A 24,458-nucleotide genomic window follows, 5' to 3' on the forward strand; every position below is an offset into this window, starting at 1 on the left:
TCAGGTCGCCTGCAACTACCATCAATAAGCGCCAATTTATTCTTAGCTCGCAATCCAATGAGCATAGCTCGACTCCACACTGCATAATTCTCAGATCCAGTGAGTAGTTCATTGATCAATGTGATGCCTGGAGCATCCGAGGCATGAATGTAGAGCGGATCATTCACATCAAGTCTGGTCGCCATATAAAAACACACACACACACACACACACAATCGAAGCGAACGAACAACGATTGGAGAAAGATGTCGATTGGAGAAGAATATGCGGTCGAAGACAAACCAAAATTAAAAAATACCAGATTATCCGCAGATTGGTGGGAGAGGATCTCTCTGAAACCATGTTATAGTAACAATCTGTGATGAGAATTGTTCTATCTTCATTATGCTAATCTGAAAAATGAGTGCCAAGTTACAAAAGGAAGCTACTGCTATGCCTATCTATACTCTTCTACAGTACAAGAGAAGAACGCAATTTTAGAAAGCAAAATCGACTTTAACACCAACTCTTTCTGTTCATCAACATGGGCTCAATGAATGGCCCAACCAAATGTTCCACATTACAATGGAATGGACAAAACAAACTTGGCAAAACCCAACACAAGGACGATTGGTAAACAAGACAACCGGTTCATCAACGAGCAAGAACTAGAAGAGCCGGAGACACTTCCACTAGGTCCATTAGCTGGTGAAAATCCGAGAACACCACCAGGCTTAGATGGCGAAGGTGCTGGAGTGAATGATAAAACTAGGATGACTGTAGGTGGAGCAGTAAGTGGCGGAAATTGCTGTGTTCCTGCAAGGCAATATTTATGGTGAAAATGAATAGTCGATGATAATTGTGGAATGTGGATCATGAAAAAGTTGCCATGTGAACCCAAATATTGAAAACAACAAACAACCAAAGTAGCTGGCAATAAAAGTAAACAAACTGTTAGAACCAGTACTCTTTGAAGGCGCAGGCGGATCTTCAACATTGACTGCCAGTTTCATGTCTGAGAAGCAGAATCCTTTACCGCTGATGAAGTAGTAAGTCCTTGTCACGTTTAGTGGAACCACGTCCCTTCCAGCACCGGTAGTCCAATTGTGAAGGAAATTGTCGGAATTGCAGCTTTCGTAGTCAGTTCGGTTCTCTTCTAGCACGTTCACCTGGTCCTGTCGTACACGAAAACTAGGAAAAAAGTGGCAGATAGTCACTAACTGAGATCAGCAGTTATTCCTAGCCGTATACTCTCAAGAATGGTGTTTGTATAGCAAGTTCGTAATAATCAATCGCCAAACATAAATTTCGATTGGGGATCCTTGAGCTTAAATATTTTTTTTAAAAGACAATCAAAGTTACTAATTTTTATATTTAAAAAAACATGTGGCGATCATCTCAATCGTTGTGTGAAATGTGAACGATAAGCTCTACCTTGACAGCTATGAGCTAACCATGCTTTAAAACAAAAAGGCCGAAGCAAAGGCATTCAAAATTCTGCTCCCATCACTTAGTCTATTTCCATCTAATTTAATTTCCAAGATAAAATCTCACCCAACCCTCCAAATCTTGAAACAGAAGACAGTAGATCTGAAAATCAAGAAAAACGACGAAAGCATACATAGCCAATCCCCATTGTAGAAATTCTTGGCGTGGGTAGAGTTGACATTGGGACTCCAGCCCATGTTGCCGCCTACAATGAAACGCACCACAGCGACCTCCGGCAACATCACTGTAATGACCCGATTTAATTATATATTATTTGGTAATAATTAAGTTTAATTATTTTAAATTCAGGAATTCAAAATAATTAAGTTTAATTATTTTTAATTAAGTCAGATAATTAAATTGTGTGTTTAAAATATGTATTAGAAAATATCGGATTATAGATGATATCAAAATGCATATTTAAATTTTATAACACACGAAAGTTGAAATAAAATATATCGGGTCAAGTTTTGTATCCCAAAAGAATAAAAGATAANACCATCCTCAAACCTTCAACCATCACCATCGCCACCTTTGATCGCCGATTCTGGCCGCCCTGGTCGCCGAAAAATTTAAGTAAGTACTAGATTTAATACACTCGAGTTTAGGCACAAGAAATTTGTGCGCATGTGTTTGATTATTTGAAATCATTTGCTCTTGCTTGGAATAAATTACATGTTAGTATCTTAGGGATATGACATGTAGACTACGCATTTGAGTTTTATTTCGGTGCTTTGGATTATGTTAAAGTTATTGAATATTTTGGGAATTTAACCTTAAATTCTGTAGAATGGCAACAAGAGGAAATAAAGGGAAAAGAAAACAAGTGGCTTAGCAGTCCGAGGCACATAATATCGGAGGAAATGACAGAGTTCCTCGAGGTAGACGCGGGCGTCCTGCTGCAGAGGTAGCTGATAAAGCTGATGCAGAGGTAGAACAGTTGGTGCATAGAGTTGATGAAATGGAATTGGCTGTAGCTCAATTTCAAAATATGCATCCTGCGAAATTCTCATGGAATTCTTGTTTAACACAATACATTATGATTCTGATAGAATGTTGACTATGACAGTTTTCCAACTACGGGATTGTGCACAACGTTGGTGGGAGGCTACTACCAATGTACTGCAGCAAACAGGTAGTCAGATTACTTGAGACAGGGACGGAGCCGCCCAGGCTAAAATTTTGGCCCAAAGTAGTAATATGTATTGGGTTTTTTTATATTAAATTTTAGCCTTCTTAGTAAATTTTTTGAGCCCATTTTTTCAGTCTATTTCATAGCCGTCTCACAAGGGCTTCTCTCTGCACAAAAAATCTTCATCTCCAACAAATGGATACGGAGGGGAGTGAGATTCTCATGGGAGATCTTGGCGGTTCGTCTTCCGCAAAAACTGAGGTAATTGAACTTTTATTTGTGTAAATATTTTCTAGGAATTATTATTCATTTAGTATGAATTGGTTTACTTAGCGGTGCGTGCAAAAGAAAATTGTTTGGTCTTAGTTTGAATGGATTTTCTGAAAATTGTTTGGTTGTAGTATGAACTGGTTTATTTAGAATGGCTTTTCTGAGAATCTTATGCGTTAGTTTGGTGCTTAGTGTTTCAAGTAGTAATATTTACTAATTATGTGTGAAAGAGGTCTGCCTTTTTAGCATTGGTTGAGATATTTTTTTCCTTTTATTTTTCTTTCCTGGTTTCACATGGATCCATCTGTTTAAATTTTTCCCATATTTAAGATTCAAATGTACAAGCCACGGTGCATTGAAATTTTAGTATTATAAAATGTTAAGAGTCATACTGCGCAGTGAAAAATGCTTGAGATTCATCCTTGGCAATACATTTCTTTGATGAATGGTTTGCTTTTCATTTTTTAGGGGCAACAATGATATGATCATGGTATGCATCTCAGAATAATATATTTCTTTGTTAAATTGTGTTAACAGCAAATTTGCTTCTTTTGATTGGGTGATATAATAGATTGATTTTTCAATGGAAGCTCAACGAGGCAAGAAGAAAAATATGTTTTCATATATTTTTAAACCTAAAGCTAGTACATCAACTAGAGATGAGCATTCTCCAACTAATGATGATATCTCAAGCAAATTTGTTTATCGATTCATTCAGCCCAGGATCAAAATATTTTCTGGCTACGTCCCTGACTTGAGAGGTGTTTCGTGCTAAATTTCTCCAAGAATATGCTCCACCGTACTACTATTCAGCCAGAGAATCAGAATTTCATCGACTAGTTTAGGGAAATATGTCTGTTGAAGAATATGCTCGACAACATTCTGCTCTTCTCACTTATGTACCACATGTGGTTGTCAGTGAAAAAGGAAAAATTTCAAAATTCCTAGAAGGACTAGACTATCAGATACATGCTATGATCATGGCTGGATCGCCTACCACTTATGTAGAAGCCGTGGACAAGGCGATTGGAATTGAGACAAGATTGAGACGAGGTAAACAACCATAGGCTCCACAGATACCTAGTGGCTGTTCATATTTTTCAGCTAGTACACCGTCGTTTCCACCTCAGCAGTCATACCAACAGCAGAAGCAGAGACAGTTCAAACCGAAAGGAAAACAATTCAAAAAGAAATATCAGTCCCGTTCATCTAGTTCTAGCAGTTCACAGAGTGTGATAGGTGGACAGTACCCCATGATTTTCTGTGATCTATGTGGGGGCAAACATTTTACTGAACAGTGTAGTGGAGTATATGGATCATGTCACAGTTGTGGTCAGCCAGAGCATTATGCCAGAGCTTGTCCGAGTAGTGCACATGGATATGCAGCCACAACAGTTGCCTTATGCAAAGGTAGTTTTCCAGATGGTTCATCTCAGCGACCCTTTGCTCTTGCACCGTCATACCAGTAGTCTAGTCACCCATAGGTCAGAGGTAATGTGCCACAGTCTTTTCAGGGTCCCCAACAAGCCCGAGTGTATGCTTTGACTGAGGATCAAGCTAGAGAGGCTCCAGGCGGGGTGATCGCAGGTACTTGTCTTATTTACGATCACATTACAAGAGTTTTATTTGATACTGGAGCATCTCATTCATTTATTGCATCTGATTATGTTGATGAATATGAACTTTGAACTACACCATTTCATGAAACTGTATCTGTGTCTACGCCAGCTGGTCGATTTATTCCATCTGGGCAAATTGTGTTAGATTGTTTTGCATTTCGATGATAGCATTATGATCACAAATTTGATTGTATTACCAATGCATGATTTTGATTGTTTCATTGATATGGACACACTGTCCAATTATCGAGCCATTGTAGATTGTTTTCATGCTGTAGTACGATTTAGGCCATACTATGGTAGCAAATGGAATTTTTATGGTCGAAGATCACCTGCTAAGATACCGTTAGTCTCAGCGATGGAAATGTTTAGATCATTATCTTTAGGAAATGAGGGATATATGGTTTATGTTGTGGATGCTACAAAGAAATAACCAAAATTGTCTGATATCCTAGTAGCGAAAGAATTCCCTGATGTCTTTCCTGAGGAGATACCAGGCTTTCCACAGCACATAGAAATTGATTTTAGCATCGACTTGAATGCCGGGTACTGCGCCGATCTCTAGAGCGCCGTACAGAATGGCTCCTGCAGAACTGAAAGAATTGAAAGAGCAGTTACATGATTTACTCGAAAAGGGTTATATACGCTCTAGTATGTCACCATGAGGAGCACCTGTACTATTCGTAAAGAAGAAATATGGTTCCATGAGGATATGCATTGATTATAGGCAGCTCAATCAAGTCACAGTTAAAAATAAATACCCTCTGCCTAGAATTGATGACTTGTTTGATCAGCTTCAAGGAAATTCTGTTTATTCGTAGATAGATCTTCGATCAGGATACCATCAACTTCGGGTTAGAGAAGACAATGTTCCTAAAACAACTTTTAGAACTAGATTTGGGCATTATGAATTTCTAATAATTCCGCTAAGTTTAACAAATGCACCTGCAGTGTTTATGGATCTGACGAATAGAGTGTCCAGAAGTTTTCTGAATAGGTTTGTTATTGTTTTATTGATGATATACTGGTGTATTCGAGATCAAAACGGGAACATAAGGAGCATTTATGATTGGTTCTTCAAACACTTCGAGATTCTCAATTGTATGCTAAGTTATCGAAGTGTGAATTTTGGATGATAACGTTACATTTTTGGGTCACGTGATATCAGCCCAAGAAATATAAGTAGATCCAAGTAAAGTTGAAGCAATCTTGAATTGGGCTAGACCAACCAATATACCGGAGATTCGAAGTTTAATGGGATTGGCCGGGTATTACAGACGATTCATTGAAGGATTTTCACATATTGCCCGACCTATTACCCAACTTACCAAGAAAGATGCAAGATTTATTTCGCCAGATGAATGTGAGAAGAGATTTCTTAAATTGGAAAAGAAGTTGACAACAGCACCAGTGTTGGCATTGCCATCTGGATCAGGTGGATTTGTGGTTTGTACTGATGCATCATCAAAAGGTTTGGGATGTGTTTTAATGCAGCATGGAAAAATTATTGCCTATGTTTCAAGGCAATTGAAAACACAGGAATCCCGATATCCTGTTCATGATCTCGAACTAACAGCCATTGTTTTTGCTTTAAAAGTTTGGCAACATTATTTATATGGTGAGCGGTTTATTATCTACTCAGATCATAAGAGTTTGAAATATATGTTTACTCAATCAGAACTGAATATGAGGCAGAGATGATGGTTATATTTACTGAAGGATTTTGACTGTGAAATTCAATATCAACCAGGAAGAATGAATCAGGTTGCAGATGCATTAAGTCGAAAATATGAGGATGTTATGATAGCATCTATCCATGTCTGGTAGAATTATGATGATTTATGTACTTCTGGATAGAATTTTCAGCCGAAACGCAATCATTTTATTGTTTCTGCTTTACAATTTGAGCCGAAGATTATTTCGAAGATCAAGAAAGCTCAAAAGAATGATCCACATGTTCAGAAATCAAAAGACTTGGTTTTGTCTGGTAACCCAGATAAATATCATATCTCATCAGATGGTTGTTTACGAACGAATAACAGGTTAGTGGCACCAAATGTCACAGGATTTAGAGAAGCATTGCTTCAAGAGGCGCATTGCAGCGTTATAGTGTTCATCCTGGTAGTTATAGAATGTACCACGTACTGAAGCCATATTTCTGGTGGGATACGATGAAGAGAGATATTTCTGAATTGTAGCGAGATGTTTGACATGCCAGCAAGTTAAAGTCGAGAGAATGAAACATGCGGGTATGTCACAAAATTTAGAAATACCACAATGGAACTGGGAACATATTGCAATGGACTTCGTGACTCATTTGCCCAGATCAAACAGAGGTTGTGATGCTATCTGGGTGATAGTCGACAGATAGTCCAAATCAGCACATTTTATTCCATAACAGCGTACTTATGCTTATAATAAAATGACACGATTATATATGGATAATGTTATTCGATTGCATGGATTTCCAGTAGATCTGATCGAGATCCTAGATTTGCTTCCAAGTTTTGGAGTAGTCTTCAGAATGATTTGGGTACTAAGTTGGCAATGAGTACAACTTATTATTCTCAAACAGATGGTCAGACAGAGAGGACTATACAAAATTTGGAGGATATGTTACGATCAGTGGTCATGGATTTTGGTGGAAACTGGCAAGAATCTTTACCATTGGTTGAATTCTACAATAATAATAGTTTTCAAACAACCATTGGGATGGCACCATTCGAAGCTTTGTATGGTAGAAGGTGTCAATCGCCCGTATGTTGGAATGAGATTGGAGAAAAACCATTGGTACATCCTAAGTTTATTGAAGAGATGAATGAAAAGATTAATTTGATTAGAAAAAGAATGAAAGCATCTCAGGATCGTCAAGCTAGCTACGTAAATAAAAGACGTAGACCTTTAGAATTTCATGTTGGCGATCAAGTTTTCTTGAAAGTGTCACTGTTCTGTGGCACGATGAGATTTGGGCGGAAAGGAAAGTTAGTTCCACGTTATATTGGATCATACACTATTGTTCAGAGGATCGGCTTATTGGCTTATAGATTGGACTTGCCGCAGAATTTGGCTATTATACATGATATGTTTCATGTATCTATGCTGCGGAAGTATGAGCCGGATCCATTTCATGTTCTAAGACCCGAGGATGTAGAGTTGGACAATTCTCTTAGCTATGTTGAGTATCCTAGACAGATTCTTGATCGAAAGGATAAGCAACTTCGAAATAAGACGATTCCACTGGTTATGGTACACTGGAGTAGACATGGGACTGAAGAGCTACATGGGAGCTGGAGGCTAAAATGCGTCAAGAATTACTTCACTTGTTTGAAATTGTCACAAATTATTCCATGTACTCTGACATTCCTATGTACTATCAGTGGTAGATGTTTGACTAAGGTGCTATATCGTATTTTTGATCCACTTACACATATTGCTTCTGCTGCTATATCGTATTTTTGAAATTTTGTCATTTGTCAGATATTTAACTTTGAATTTTCTTCTTTCTTCATTTTTGGGTTGGACAATTTAATTACATAATTACATCTCGAGTCTTGAGGTTCAATTTTTTTATTAAATCTGTTGCTTTGGAGACTTCGAAGTTTCCGACTTCAGTTATGTTAAAAAAAAAACCAAATTTAAATATATATTGTTTCAATTTACAACTTTAACTTAAAATTTTCTCTGCCATCATCCACTAATTCTAAACTTAATTTGAAAGTCATATTTCGACTCGAACGTTTTTAGAATGCCATTAATAACAAACGAATAACAAATGTTTTTTCTTGTATGGATCTTATTTCAATGGACAGTTGATCCACTTACACGCATTACTTCTACTGCTATATCGTATTTTGTAATCTTGTCATTTGTCAAATATTTAACTTTAAATTTTCTTCTTTCTTCATTTTTTGGTTGGACGATTTAATTACATAATTACATCTCGAGTCTCGGGGTTCAATCTTTTTATTAAATCTGTTGCTTTGGAGACTTCAAAGTTTCCGACTTCGGTTATGTTAAAAAAAACAACCAAATTAAATATGACATTTTAAGTTTATTTGTTTTTCCGTTGTAAACGCTTCTGCATAGTTTTATATCGTTTCGATAATTCACGTTATAAAAACAATTTTATGGTTGATTATGAGTAATAAATTAGTTTTTGATTTATATTATACTACAATGCTTGTTGTTTTTAATTGGTAACAGGTTAGTGACGCAAGTTGATGATAGCAATAAAAAAAAAGAACCGACATCTAAAATCACAATCTCGGAGGATGAAAATGATAAAGTAAACCTGGATAAAATAGAAGAATAAAGCCAAAGAGTAATTGCACCTACACAGAGGCAGAGAAAGGAGAATTGCCATGCTTAATCAGGCCTTGTAAATTACGTCTTCAACCAATGATTCTCTGATATAAATGGAAAGGTTGCCAACATAAATCGTGCGAGATTATTGACCACTCGCTTTAGGTCCTTGAGGAAGACGTCAAAGCAAATACTGCTGGAACAAATTAATCATAAAGATGAGTCCCAAAATAATTTAAAATGTTTTAATATGAGTTTTATAACAAATTACTTGTAAAAATCAATAACTGGATGAGAATCTTGCTAAACAAAATAGTTCCCCTAACGTAAAAAAATCCCTTGAGATGAAACTGTTAGGAGAACTAATTTGCGAAAATTAAGTTCTCACGCCAAAGTTTAGATGACTTGGTTTTAAGATTTTTAACTATTTAACTTTCTTTCACCACCAATATTGAAGCGATAAAAAGAAGACAGAGGAAAATCACTTATTTTCGTTTGAAAGAAAGGTCACATAATCTCCAAGACCAGAAAAAGTCATGTCTGCCTAAATTTCTTCATTTTTATACGTAATGGACGAAACTATCAGACATAGAAAGTTACTTCTTGTCAAGCCTTACACAAAGGCTCTCAAAAAGCTTGATTTCCCCATCATTAACTACATAATTTAAAACATAAGGCTAAGTTGATAATACCAATAAAAAAAAGAACTGGCACGTAAAATTAGAATCTCGGAGGATGAAAATGATAAAGTTAAACCTGGATGAAACAAAAGAATGAAGCCAGAGAGTAATTGCACCCACAAAAAGACAGAGAAAGGAGAATTGCAATGCTTAATCAGGCCTTGTAAAATATGCCTTCACCTCTGATTTTCTGATTTCAGTAGAAAGGTTGCCAACATAAATCATTCAAGATTGTCGACCACTCGCTTTCGGTCCTTGAGGAAGATGTCGAAGCAAATACTGCAAGTAAAAATTAATCATAAAGATGAGTCCCAAAATAATTTAAAATGTTTTAATATGAGTTATATAACAAATTACTTATCAAAATCAATAACTGGATGAGAATCTTGCTAAACAAAATAGTTTTCCTAACGTAAAAAAATCTCTTGGGACGAAAACTGTTAGAAGAACTAATTTGCAAAAATCAAGTTCTCACACCAAAGTTTAGATGACTTGGTTTTGTGATTTTTAAATATCTAACTTTCTTTCACCACTAATGATACCAAATTTTATATCGGGTTCGGATTGGAGAGCGGGTCTTCAAATCTTCACAGCTGAATGGATCGGGTTGGGTCGGGCTCTTGAGCTCTCCACAAATGAGAGTAGGGTTAGGGGGCGCTGGAGAGTTTTCCATCGTGTCCCCTCCGATGCTTAAGTCAGTCCGAAGAGCAAACTTAAGCCTGAAAATATGCTAGTGCTAAGTGAGCAAAAGATAGTGTGTCTAAAACTGTGACACATACCTGGTATTTATAGAGGGAGATTTAGTTACCTTGCTGGAGTAGGATTCCCGTCGAGATACAGTTCTACCTGGGCTAGGAGACTTCAAACACTAGGACTCTATCCTGACGGTGACTTGGACTCTTGCCTTATCCTGATTAGATTTACCCGAATCCCGGATTTATCGGGATCCTTATCTATCCATGAGAATATCTCCATATCCATAAAAAACTTTGGGACTCAAGACTCCCGACCTTTTTAATGGGCTCGGGGTTTCCCGGCCCCTTTGTAAGCTTGGGCTCCTGATAGTGTTAGGGATCATGGGCTTGGACCCTTGATAGTGTTATGGATCATTCTTGGTGTGGGCTCGGATCCGTCCAACTTTAGGAGACATCAATAATACCCCTCTCCTCTAGTCTAAACAAAGTATGAGATTTAGATTAAGAAAATCTGGTCGGATTTCAATCTGGATTGAAAATAAATTTGGATAAGAGTGTGGTGTTGGGAATCAATTTTCCGGAAGATGAAGTGGATGCTTTGGCACAAACAATTGGATGTAAAAAAGAGATCTGGCCAATTAACTATCTCGGGTTACCATTGGGAGGTAATCCCACAAAGGTAAATTTTTGAGAACCAGTTTTATCGAAAATGGCAAGAAAGCTAGCTACATGGAAAAAAGCCTTTCTTTCAAGGGGGGGACGGCTAGTTTTGATACAATCAGTGTTGAGCGCTTTGCCATCTTATTTCATGTCCTTATTTAAAGTGCCAAGAAGGGTGGAGAAATTGATGGAAAAGGTGATGAGGGATTTCTTGTGGGATGGGGCAGACGGGGACAAGCATTGTCATGTTGTTGGATGGGAACAGGTTACAAGACCGAAGGATAGAGGAGGATTGGGTTTGGGGAACATTTGTTTGAGAAATAGAGCATTGTTGGGGAAATGGTGGTGGAGAGGGTCGGTGGAAAGAGATCCGTTGTGGAAAAAGGTAATAATAAGCATTTATGGTCTACAAGAGAATGGATGAGATGTGAGATTGGCAAGGAATGCGACATCTAGAAGCCCGTGGAAATGTATCTCTCGGTCTTATCCGGCTTTTCATCTATTGGTGGGTGCAGTATTGAGAGAGGGTAATGTCATCCGTTTTTGGGAAGATGTTTGGGAGGGGGGTCATCGTTTAAAGAGCGGTTTCCTTCTATTTTTCAGATTTCTTCCATTACTAATAAACCGATCAATAGTTTTTTGGTGGAACAGTCTAGTGGGATTAACACTATTTTGCATTGGGACATCCGATTTAGAAGAAATTTAAATGAAGTTGAAGTGGGTGAGTTTGTTAATCTCCTAGGGGTTCTAGAATCAGTCAGATTACAGAGGGGAGTGGGGGATTTTAAAGTATGGTTGGGCAATCATGTATATTCTCAGTTCGATCTTTTTATAAATCCTTCTTTCTTTTTTCATCTTTCCCTTACTTTTCTTACTTTGAAAACATCTGGAAAGTACCGATCAAGTTCAGGTTTTCTCGTGGATTGTTGCTCTGGGGAAATTATCCACTTGCGATTCGATGCAAAGAAGGTGGCCTCTATGTGTTTTAAGTCCCCAATGGTGCGCTCTATGCTGGAAGCACGAGGAAAATCAGGATCACTTGTTAGTGCATTGCTCTTTCTCAGAAGATATTTGGAATAAGGTATTGCTTGAATTGGGTTTTCAGTGGATCTTTCCGAGGACAGCTGCAGATATGATTGTCATGAAGCCGGGAGGAGTGACAACCAGAAAATTTATGACATTCTGGCACGTTATGATACATTGCACGATGTGGTCTATATGGTTGGCGAGAAATAAAAGAATATTCGAAGACGTGTCAGAAACAACGGAAAAAATCTGGGACAAAATTAAGTTCAGGGTTGCAAGTTGGTTAATAAGTATTAAAGAATTTAGTCATTTGACTATTTTGGATTTGATTAGGGATTGGAAGTATGTATGGGCATGAAATTAGTCGGATATTACCTTCTTAGTTGTGTTCTATCTATTTTTGCGGATTACTCATCCGCTAACTTTGTAAAATTTTATCTATTAATATAATCTAGTTTCGTCTCAAAAAAAAAAAATCTGGTCGGATTCCGAGCCCGTTTTTCCGTGCTCCTCCTCCTTCTTTCTTATTTCTCTTTTTTTTTTAGTGTGTTTCTTCGACCCTCCGTGGCACATCGGACGGTCCTGGTTTCGATCCGTGTGAAGAATAGACGGACGGCCAAGATTCTATGCTAGCTTGGTTCCCGAGGTGACAGTATGCCTGCCCAAGAAAATTCAGACCCTTGATTTTGGTTGATCGGACGGCTGTTTCGGCCCTCCTATTCTCTATAAATATGGGGTCTCCGAAGCACATTCTTACTTTCCTCTCGCCCGAGCTGTTATTCTGCCGAAATTTCAAGCAAATTCCCGACCAGCCAACTTCATACCCGAGCCCTTAAAATCCGACCCTCTCTTCAGTAAGATTATTCATTCTAACTTGGTGTTTAGGTTTTAAGATGTCTTCTCCCGATGAGTCCAATATCCAAGAGCTATTAGACTACCTAGACGAGGCCTTCTCCCATACGGGTGAGTTCAAACCCCCTAGATCCGAGCCAGGACCCTCTGAGCCCTTAGAAGCCGAGGAAAGGAGGGGTGAGAGTGAGACCCCCGAGCCCCCTCACCCTGAGACCCGTGCAGAAAAATCAAAAAGACTGACGCAACTAAAGGCCAATGAGGTCCGATTGAAGGAGGAGGGCCGGCCGTGGTATGAGGTTCTGGCTTCCCACTTAGATCCCGACCTAGGGACCGCAATTAGAAAAGAGTCGAGCGACGGGCATGCCCCGTAGGTACCAACTACACATTCCTAGTCGGACGGACCGAGCTCATCTTCCCCCCGAGGGTTACCACACATTCTACGTTGACCAAGTGGAGATGAGTCTTAGATTTCCCGTGCCCAAACTCCTCCAAACCACATATAGCTATTTCCAAATTTGCTCGAGCCAACTTAGTTCTAACTCTTTTAGCTCTCTCTCTCTTAGCTTTAGGTGTTTTATTTAGGTTTTTCTAGGTTCCCATTGGGATCGGGAACCTTTTACAATTTATCCAAATAAAGAAAACCGCTTTGATCTATTTTTACCTATCCATCCTCACCGAGCACAAATTTTTGAAGGGAAGCCTGACTCCAACAAGGGGTGGCATAACCGTTATTTCTTTGTTAAGTCCACCAAGCTGTGGCATTGCGATATAGAGTGGGTCATGGATTTTACAATCCTTACCCCCCCTGCCGTGCCTACTCATGACCTTACCAATTTCCTAGCAGTCATGAGTGTTAAGTGTTTTAATATTGAGAGTCTTGTAGAGGACAACCTACTCTGTAAATATAAATTTTGCAAGAAAAAAGTGGGGCTGGAGGGGGGACATAGGTAGGGTCCTCCGACCCCAGCACTCCCAAGGGCAAAGGCAAAGACAAAATAGATGAGGCCCCCTCCCAGCCCGAGCTGGTGATTCTAGAGGGGTTTGGGGCCCCTCGCAGCCCGGAAGTCTCCTTCCTGGCCAAGCCTGATGGGCGCAGGCCTTAGGGATAGTCTAGAACTTGGTTTCCTCCCTGGACCTAAGGATTCTGCGCTCCCCCTCGGACTCCTTGGTCGAGCAATCCCTAGCCCTTGGGCTGATGCAGGTATACTTTGCTTCGTTATTATTATGTTTCTGTGTTATGCTTTTCGGGTCTTCTCTCCCTAACTGTTTTTTTTCTCTTTTTTTTTCAGACTGTTGCCTGGGCCGATGACTATACAATCTGAGCCCACAAGGTCTGGACTGAGGCCTGGACCATTGCATAAGCATGGATGACATCCTGGCTCAGCATCAGGAGTTGACCCAGCGAATGCGGGCCCTGAAGGCCGAGCACGATGATGAGCTTCAAGGCATTTGGTCCGAGCTGGAGGGTGCTCAAGACATTCTCAAGACGGCCGAGTGGAGGATCCTGGACCTAAGAGGCGGAGGCCGAGACCACATGAGCTAGGAAAAAGGAGAAGTTCATCCAGTCCCAAGACTTCGAAAGACTCTGCGTTGGGAAGACCGTAGTGTATTTCAAAGAAGGGTTCAAAGGGTGCTTGGCCCAGTTCCGGGCCAATGGTTACTCCGAAGCCGAGCACCCAGCTCCTTTCTTGGACTCGGAGAACGCTTTGGATGACATGCCCGAGGAGGACGAGGTGTCCGATCAGGAGGGGCGGGGCCCGGAGGTTGGAGAAACGACCGAGCCCTAGTCCTCTTTAGTTTAGTTTAGTTTAGTCACTTTTCCCTCTTTATCTCTTCTCTTTTTTTTCTTTTTTTTTGTAAGCCGTGCTCGGCACTTTTCTTTCCGTACTGAGCTCGTTTATGATAATTTCCTTATGCTTCGTATTTCTTATTCCGCTCTAAACCCTTTTTTTTTGCAAACATAAAATCCGAACTGCATGGTTGTCCAGGTTTTTAAGACTTGAAACCAAATTTTTGGCTAAGCAATAAATATAAGCCCGAACTGATTGGCTGTCCGAGCATTAAAACTTGAAACCAAATTTTGGGCTAAGTAATAAATATAGACCCGAACTGAATGGCTATCCAAGCCTTTAAAACTTGAAACCAAACTTTTGGCTAAGTAATAAGTATAGACCCGAACTGAATGGCTATCCGAGCCTTTAAAACTTGAAACCAAACTTTTCGCTAATAAGTATAGACCCGAACTGAGTGGCTATTCGAGCCTGTAAAACTTGAAACCAAACTTTTGGCTAAGTAATAAGTATAGACCCAAACTGAATGGCTATCCGAGCCTTTAAAACTTGAAACCAAATTTTTGGCTAAGTAATAAGTATAATCCCGAGCTGAATGGCTATCCGAGCCTTTAAAACTTGAAACCAAATTTTTTGCTAAGTAATAAGTATAAATCCGAGCTGAATGATTGTCCTAGCCTTTAAAACTTGAAACCAAATTTTTGGCTATTTGGTCTGCGTGAACGCCGCACTCGTCGGTGCCACATGCCTGGGCTTTGTGTGGTGCCGAGCTGGCAGTCAAGCTTTTGGAGATTTGCTACATTCACGGACTTTGTTTGTATGAGTGCCACATTCGTGGGTTTTGTGTGGTGCCGAGCTGGCGGTCGGGCTTTAGAAGATTTGCACATTCGCGGACTTTGTTTGTATGAGTGCTACATTCGTGGGCTTTGTGTAGTGCCGAGCTGGTGGTCAGGCTTTTTGAGATTTGCCACATTCGTGGACTTTGTTTGTATGAGTGCCACATTCGTGGGCCTTGTGTGGTGTCGAGCTGGTGGTCGGGCCTTTTGAGATTTGCCAAATTCGCGGACTTTGTTTGTATCATTGTAATAGTCTAAGGATAAACCACTTGTCATACTGAAAACTTTATAAATTAATAATAGGCATATTAAAACGCAAAATACATAGTGATGGACATTTAAACGTAATATTTTTTCAAATGTTGAGCATTCCGAGGCTTTTTACTCTTCATTCCTTTCGCATCATCCAGATAATAGGCTGCGACGCCGGCTTTCCCTATTACTTTAAAGGGGTCTTCATACTTAGAATCAAGTTTTCCTCTCTCCCCGTGGTGTTGGATCTTTCTCATTACTAAATCTTCTTATCTAAAGATCCGTGGATAGACTCTTTTGTTGTAAGCTCGGATCATCCTCTTGCGATAAGCGTTCATCCTTACTCTAGCTCTTTCTCTTTTTTCTTCTACGAGGTTCAAATCAATGGCCCGGAGGTTATCATTGTCTGGGCCATACCCCATAATCAGAACACTTTCCTGTCCAATCTCGGCGGGCAGCACTGCCTCCGTTCCATACACCATATTGTATAGTGTTTCTTTTGTCGTGGTCCGGGCTGTGGTTCGGTAAGACCAGAGTACGCTCGGGAGCTCATCTGCCCAGTTGCCCTGAGCCTCCCCTAGCCGAGCTTTCAACGCCTGTACTATCGATCTGTTGATGACCTCGACTTGTACATTGCCTTGGGGGTAGGCCACGGATGTGAACACCTGTTGAATCTTCATTTCTTCACACCGGGCCCAAATCTTCGATCCGCAGAACTGTCTCCCATTGTCAAAAACGAGTCTCCGAGGTATTCCATATCGGCACACGATATTTTCCACATGAATTTCAAGACTTCGCTTTCTGTGATCCTGGCTAGTGGCTCGGCCTCTACCCATTTGGAAAAGTAATCAATCGCGACCAACAAGAAATTCAATTGTCCCGAGCCCATTGAGAAGGGCCCAACAATGTCCATGTCCCATTGATCAAACGGACATGAAGCGACAACTGCCTTCATGAGTTCTGCTGGCTTTTTTTGTAGATTGGTATGTTTCTAACAGCTATGGCAAGTTTTAACCACGAAGGAGGCATCTTTTTTCAAAGTCGACCAAAAAAATCCGGCCAGTAATGTTTTGCGGGCAAAGGCAATGCTTCCTAGATGATTTCCGCAGCATCCTTCGTGTATCTCTCTGAGAACGTAATTAGCTTCTGTTTCTCCAAAGCATTTCAGGAGTGGTTGGGAAAAAGAACTCTTGAATAAGATGTCCCCGATCATTACAAATCGGCGAGCCCTTCTTTTTATTTCCCTCGTTTTTTTCTTTTCCGAGCAGTCTTGCATTGTTTAGATATTGGTGGATATCGTATCTCAAATCTCCTTCCGCCACCTCGGAAATTACGTCATCCAATTGCTCGAGCTGAGAGATGAGCTCTCGGCCCATCGGGTCGGGCTCGGACGCTCGATCCAGAGCACTGGCCAGTCCGGCCAATCGATCTGCTTTCTGATTGTTCACCTTGGGGATCAAATCCAAGATGAGTTCGGAGATTCCTTCCTTGGCTTTGTCCAACACTTGAGCATATATCTCATTTTATCATCCTTCACGTCGAACTTCCCATTACTCTGTTGGACAGCCAGTTGGGAATCCGAGTATAAGATGGCTCGGGAAATCCCCAGATTGCGGGCTGCTTTGAGTCCTAGCAAGAGTGCCTCATACTCTGCTTCATTATTCGATGGTCTGAAATCCAACATGACCGAAATTCCAGACACTTCTCCCTATGAGGAGACAAGCACAACGCCGATTCCGCTTCCTGTCTGGCAAGAAGATCCATCGACGAAAATCTTCCCATGTTCCTCTTGCTCTAGCTGTACCGTTTCCGCCAGGAAATCGGCCAAGGCTTACGCTCCTGTTCAGGGTTCATACTTGATCAATCTTCCTGAGGCGTCCGGGTGCTGCGATTATGCTCAGGGTACTGTTAGTGAGGATTGTTATGGGGTGTGATAGGAAATAAGGCCTTAATTTCCTTGCCGTAACGACCAGAGCCAGAGCTACTTTTCTTTTGGGTTGTGTAATTTAGCTCGGGCCCTCTCTGTGCATGGCTGACAAAGTAAACCGACTGATGGTTGTTTCTTCTCTTCTGACCAGGACCGAGCTGGTGGCCCGAAGAGTGACTGACAAGTAGACCAACAGCTCTTCCCCTCGGACTAGTTTGTTGAGAACGGTCAGTTCTTTCAAATATGCTTTCCTTTCCTGGAAGGCCTCTTCACTCTGTTCGTTCCATTCAAAATTTTTCATCTTCCGGAGCACCTTAAAGAAGGGGAAACTTCGATCAGCCGACCTAGCTATGAATCGGGCTAAGGCGGCTATCCTCCCAGACAACCTTTGGACTTCTTGGAGATTGCGGGGGGAGCCCATGGTGGCCAGAACCTGAACTTTCTGGGAGTTGGCTTCAATCCCTCTTCTTGAGCCTGTAATCGCGAAGTGTCTAGAAGGTCTGCTCTAGGTCGGCTATAAAGTGCTCGTCTACCCTTGTTTTAATGAGGATATCGTCCATATACACTTCAACAGTTTTTCCTATTTTTTCTCTGAACACTCGGTCCATGATCCTTTGATAAGTAAGCCCGACATTTTTAAGGCTGAATGGCATAACAACATAGCAATAGGTTTCTGTGGATGTGACAAAACTCACTTTGCTCTGGTCTTCCCTCGCCAGTGGAATTTGATGGTATCCCTGATAGGCATCCAAGAAACTCAGCAATTCATGGCCTACTGTGGAGTCTACTAATTGATCTATCCTAGGAAGAGGATAGCAGTCCTTGGGGCACGCTTTGTTCAGGTCACGAAAGTCCACACACGTCCGCCATTTTCCCGAGGACTTAGGCATCAGGAGAACATTTGACAACCATGTCGGAAAATGTACTTCCTAGATGTGTCCGGCTCTTAACAAATCTTCCACTTGTTCCCGAATGATGGCATCTTTGTCCGGCCCGAAATGGCGTTTCTTTTGGATGACGGGTCGGAATTCATTTGAAATGTTCAGTTTATGCTCCATTACCTCACTTTGGACCCCCATGAGGTCGGCCACGGACCAAGCAAAGACATCCTTGTTTTTCTGCAAGCATATTATCACCTGACTCCTTAGGGGTTCTTCCAATTTTTTGCTATTTTAACCACCTCCACCGGGGAGGAGATGATAATTTTTTCGCACTCTCCTCCGAGGCCATCTGCGGTGTCTTCTATCAAACTCAAATGGTCGTGCTCCCAGGGCCTTGGTTTGCTTGGGTGCTCGGTTTTGGTGGTCTTCTGTTCAACCCGCACTTCTTCCACAAAGCATTTTCGTGCTACTTTCTAATCCCCTCTTACTTCTCCGACTTCATTGCCAACCGGGAACTTGATTTTCTGATGTAGAGCTGAGGCGACTGCCGAGAAAGCTGTCATAGCTGGTCAGCCAAGGATGGCATTATACACCGATGAGGCGTCCACGATTACGAAACTGATAATCCTGGTTTTCCTAGTGTGAGCTTCCCCGAGTGTGAGGGGAAAATTTATCTTGCCTATCGGTCGAATGGCATGTCCAGTAAATTCAAACAGTGAAGTTGACACTAGCTCTACTTTGTATTCTCCCAAGTCCATCTGATCCATAATTTCTTGGAAGAGCACGTTGACAGAGCTTCCAGAATCGACGAATATCCGAGCCACTTCATAATTAGCCATCACGGCCCGGATGACAAATGCGTCATTATGAGAGTCGGACAATCCAGCCAGGTCCCCTGTCCCGAACGATATAAGAGGTCATGTCCGGACTTTTGTCACAGTGATTTCCATATTCGTCATCCTTTTACTATTTATCTTAGGTTAGACCCTGGCTGATTTTGCTCCGGGAGAGGGTATTGTTCATCCCGGGGTTGGCTTCCTCTTCTTCTATCTCTGGGGTCGGGACCTTCCCTAGCCCTTTTTGGCGGTCGGTAGTCCGACCCTTGATGGGTGAGAATGTCTCTCATTTGTGCGTCCTGCTGAACGATGAGTTCTATTTCATGGCACATATGTTTGCATTGTCAGTGGTGTGCCCATAATCTTTGTGGAAGTCGCAATATCTGTCTGACCTGGGTCTCCGAGGCCCTTGATCACTTCCCCGGGGCCTCTGTATAAGGTGTTTGTTTTCATATATTTGGAGGGCCCTGAGTGTGGGGGCCCGTGCTCCTGATTAGCTTTTAATGACCAAACAAACAGGATTCGTTAATGTAAACAACGAAAGCGACTAAAATTTTTTCTTTTGGGCCAATAGAAATTTCGGCATGACCTCTCCCCGTAAGTAGAACATCCCAAAAATTTCCAAACAACACAAACAACATTTATATACTCGAAATAAAGTCATAACATCAATTCACAAACCTACAACCGCACTGACCAGGACTAACACATGCAGAGCCGACAAGGCTCGATCACACAATTATCAATCCAAAACATTGTAAAAATACCAGTACAGCCACACAGGGCATTCCCTGTCAAAAGTATGACTCGATGATATAATACCCACATATATGTACTATATATATACATCTATCTGGAAATTCTCAATCAACAACCCAACTAATGGGCACCGCTACCTGACACTTCACCAGACGTGTCAAAGCCTCCTGGATAACCAGCTATGGCATCAAAAACAACCACAGTATAAAAGAAAAGAAGGGTCAGGCCCCAATACGACGAGCTAGTAAAATTATGACAAATATAACTGACATGAAATAAAATCAAGTAAAATGCAATGCAATGCGTGTCGGTAGCAACGAAATAACGGATACCAAAATGGAGTCCATATGAAACGCACCAGCAATAAGAACATTGGCCACCCGTGCCAGGAATGCAGCAACGAAACATCAAGCCGCCGCTCATCCATGCACGTAGCATCGAGGGTCCGGTAGCGACCCGGTCAGTCCTCGTGCAATCATCAGAAGTGTACTAATCCTATCACTCGCACCATCGATGAGATGTCAAGAGTGATCTAATCCTATCACTCGCTCCATAGATGACTCAACAGCTCAACAGATTAATAATGATAGCAATCAACGGAGTCAAGGCTTGAAATGCTATGCACTAATAGTATCTACTCAAATAAATGCATGAATGCAATCACGTTATTCACAGAAGCACATAAGGCACGCCACAACTCATTACAAAATACTTAACGTCATTCCATATCATTATATACGTCATAATAAAACAGTTCATACGTACCTCAACTGATACTTAATTTACCACTAAAATATATTATAAGAATTTCTCGAACAATCCGATCCTGTTGCAAATAATATATTTCATATCAAGTTCCATTTATCTTTCCAATATTTGACAATTTAGCCTAAAATTCCAAAAGTCCATAATTTAGGCTTTAATATTTTCAAAATTAATATACGAAAATTCTATAGCATCTGAACACCTAATTATTGAACACTAAAATTCGACAACCCAATTATAAAATTCTGAATTTTCGAATATGTCCAAATAAATTCTGAAAATTTGATAGATACCTCTAATCGGCTTAATTCTTGTACCTACAATCAACAATATAACAAATATCAAAATCGATACCAAACTTAACCAAGAAATGGAGTTAAACAATTTCTGGATGCATGATTTGTACCTCAATATATATACCAAAATGATGCCTACGACCCAGAGAACAAAAGCCCTCAATAAATTTTTGAACTCCGACGACGTACGGCGAAGATTTAACGGCGAAAAAGGTGGCGAGTTTCCGACGGTTTTTCGGAAGTCATGATTTTACCTAGCAAAAGTGGTATCAATGGATAGCTCTCGTCATGAGCTTTCCAAATATGTATTTACTTAACTTTTTTGATCACAAGTGTGGCCACAATCGACGGTCAAAGCGGCAGCGGCAGTTTGAAACTTTTGGGCAGAAGGTTACGGAAAGAGAAGGGAAAATTGGATGATGATGATGATTATCTTTTTTTTTTACTTAATTAATAAAACTGGGCCGGACTTGGGGAATTTGTTTGGGATTTGAAGAAATGAGCTCTCACACTGAGAATGGGGTCAGCAAACTGGCCCAGGGGCTCTGCCCGAGAGGAGCGGTCCGGTAGAGGGGCAGAACTGATAGGTTTGGTTTTTCTGGGGCTGTTGTTTGGGTCCTTCCGTTGATGAGCTCGGGCGAGCTGGACTTCTTCAAGGTTGACTTATTTATCCGCTTGGGCCAAGAGCTCGTCATAGATATTGCTGATTTTTTTATTAATGACTTCAGGAAATCCTCCGTAGTGAGCCCCTGAACAAATGCACTTATTAACATATCGGACGTGGTAGATGGAACTTCAATAACCACAGCGCTGAACCGTCGCATGTATGTTCGTACCCTCTCGTGCTCCTGTAGTCTCATAGAAAAAAGGCTGAAAAGAGTGACTAGGTGTTTCTTGCTGCTGGCGAAACGATGAAGGAAAGCACGATTAAAATCCTAGAAGGTCTTGATATCGCCGGGCCGAAGCAAGTTGAACCATTGCTGGGCCGATCCTATCAGGGTTGTAAGGAAGACTCATCATCTGATGGAGTCCGAGTATTGGTGGAGGAGTGCGGCATTTTCAAACCGTGACAGGTGGTCCTTGGGATCCCCTTTCCCTTCATATTCTGCAATATTTGGGAATTTAAAGTTTTTAGGGAGTTCTTCAGCCAGCACTTCAGCGGAGAACGGTATGGCCCGGGTCGTTGGAGGGAGATTCTCATTTCGATTATCTTTCAACTGGTCAATCTCCTCTCTCAGTTTCTTCATCTCGGCTAGTTGTGCCTCCTGCTCGGAGGGTGAGGGGGTCGAACCTCTTTCTCCGTGCCTGGCAACACTTACTCCACTGTGGCTGTAATGAGCCATGTCAGATCGGCCACAGTGAGGCTTTGGCTTCCATTATTATTCCGGTCTACTTCGCTACCGTTGGAAATATCTTCAGCATTCACCATCTCATCTCTTTTTTTATTCAAGTTCCCACAGACGGCGCCAATTGATGATACCAAAATTTTATACCGGGTTCGGTATAGAGAGCGGGTCTTCAAATCTTCACATCTAAACAGGTCGGGTCGGGTTCCTGAGCTGTGCACAAATGAGAGCAGGGTTGGGGGCGCTAGAGAGTTTTCCAGCTTGTCCCCTCCGATGCATAAGTCAGTCCGGAGAGCAAACTTAAGCGTGAAAATATGCTAGTGCTAAGTGAGCAAAAGAGAGAGTGTCTAAAACCGTGGCGCATACCTGGTATGCCTCAATTTCTTCATTTTTATACGTAGTTGATGAAACTATCAGACATAGAAAGGCTCTCAAAAAGCTTGATCTCCCCGTCATTAACTACAGAATTTAAAACATAAGGTTTGTGATGCAAGTTGATGATACCAATAAAAAAAAGAACCTGCGCTTAATATTAGAATCTAAGAGGATAAAAATGATAAAGTAAACCGGGATGAAACAGAAGAACGAAGTCAGAGAATAATTGCACCCACCCAGAGGCAGAGAAAGGAAAATTGCAATGCTTAAGCAGGCTTTGTAAAATACGACTTCAAACTACGATTATCTGATATCAACAGAAAGGTTGCCAACATAAATCATACGAGATTGCTGACCACTCGCTTTCGGTCCTTGAGGAAAGACACCGAAGCAAATACTGCAGGTACAAATTAATCATAAAAATGAGTCCCAAAATAATTAATAATGTTTTAATATGAGTTTTTAACAAATTACTTAACAAAATCAATGACGGGATGAGAATCTTGCTAAACAAAATAGTTCTCCTAACGTCAAAAAATCCATCGGGATGAAAACTATTAGGAGAACTAATTTACAAAAATCAAGTTCTCACGCCAAAGTTTAGATGACTTGGTTCTAGGATTTTTAACTATCTAACTTTCTTTTACCACCAATATTGAAGCGATAAAAAGAAGGCATAGAAAAATCACTTATCTTCGTTTGAAAGAAAGGTCACATAATCTCCAAGAGAAGAAAAAGTCGCGTGTGCCTCAATTTTCATTTTTATACGTAGTGGATGAAACTATCAGACGTAGAAAGGCTCTCAAAAAGCTTGATCTCCCCATCATTAACTGCAGAATTTAAAACATAAAGTTAGTGACGCAAGTTGATGATACCAATAAAAAAAAGAACCGGCACGTGAAATTAGAATCTCGGAGGATGAATATGATTAAGTAAACCTGGATGAAACAGAAGAACGAAGCCATAGAGTAATTGCACCCTCACAGAAGCAGAGAATAGAGAATTTCAATGCTTAATCAGGCCTCGTAAAATACGTCTTCAATCTACGATTCTCTGACATCAATAGAAAGGTTGCCAACATAAATCTTGCGAGATTTCTGACCACTCGCTTTTGGACCTAGCGGAAAGGCGTCGAAGCAAATACTGCAGGTACAAATTATCATAAAAATGAGTCTCAAAATAATTTATATATAACAAATTACTTATCAAAATCAATGACTGGATGAGAATCTTTCTAAACAAAATAGTTCTCCTAAAGCAAAAAAGCCCTCGGGATGAAACTGTGAGGAGAACTAATTTGCAAAAATCAAGTTCTCACGCCAAAGTTTATATGACTTGGTTTTATGATTTTTAACTATCTAACTTTCTTTTACTACCAATATTGAAGCGATAAAAAGAAGGCAGAGAAAAATCACTTATCTTCGTTTGAAAGAAAGGTCGCATAATCTCCAAGAGAAGAAAAGGTCGTGTATACCTCAATTTCTTAATTTTTATACATAGTGGATGAAATTATCAGGAATAGAAAGGCTCTCAAAAAGCTTGATCTATCCACCATTAACTGCAGAATTTAAAACATAAAATTAGTGACGCAAGTTGATGATACCAATAAACAAAAGAACCGGTACGTAAAATTAGAATCTCGGAGGATGAAAATGATAAATTAAACCTGGATGAAACAGAAAAACGAAGCCA

The 24,458-nt window shown here is 40.6% G+C and overlaps 1 protein-coding gene across 4 annotated transcripts; it reads right to left on the reverse strand.

The window, feature by feature from the left end:
- Positions 1 to 96: 96 nt before the first annotated feature.
- On the reverse strand, positions 97 to 23,162 carry LOC140963864 (early nodulin-like protein 17). Of its 4 annotated transcripts, XR_012172773.1 has the most exons (6): positions 23,003 to 23,162; positions 22,758 to 22,850; positions 9,651 to 9,749; positions 8,824 to 8,983; positions 947 to 1,170; positions 628 to 795 (listed from the first exon to the last, which is right to left on the reverse strand). XR_012172773.1 is itself a non-coding variant. In XM_073423329.1 (3 exons), the coding sequence occupies exons 1-3, from the start codon at positions 1,707 to 1,709 to the stop codon at positions 560 to 562; spliced, it is 651 nt and encodes a 216-aa protein (XP_073279430.1). In that variant the 5' UTR covers positions 1,710 to 1,725; the 3' UTR covers positions 97 to 559. The 4 variants fall into 4 exon arrangements, 2 of the variants coding, with proteins under 2 accessions (XP_073279430.1, XP_073279431.1); XM_073423329.1 differs by lacking the exons at positions 8,824 to 8,983; positions 9,651 to 9,749; positions 22,758 to 22,850; positions 23,003 to 23,162 and adding an exon at positions 1,534 to 1,725 and having other exon boundaries at positions 97 to 795; positions 932 to 1,170; XM_073423330.1 differs by lacking the exons at positions 8,824 to 8,983; positions 9,651 to 9,749; positions 22,758 to 22,850; positions 23,003 to 23,162 and adding an exon at positions 1,534 to 1,724 and having other exon boundaries at positions 97 to 795.
- Positions 23,163 to 24,458: the final 1,296 nt, after the last annotated feature.

Source organism: Primulina huaijiensis, chromosome 18 (genome assembly GCF_012295235.1).
Source record: "Primulina huaijiensis isolate GDHJ02 chromosome 18, ASM1229523v2, whole genome shotgun sequence".
In the NCBI taxonomy this organism is placed as follows: domain Eukaryota; kingdom Viridiplantae; phylum Streptophyta; class Magnoliopsida; order Lamiales; family Gesneriaceae; genus Primulina; species Primulina huaijiensis.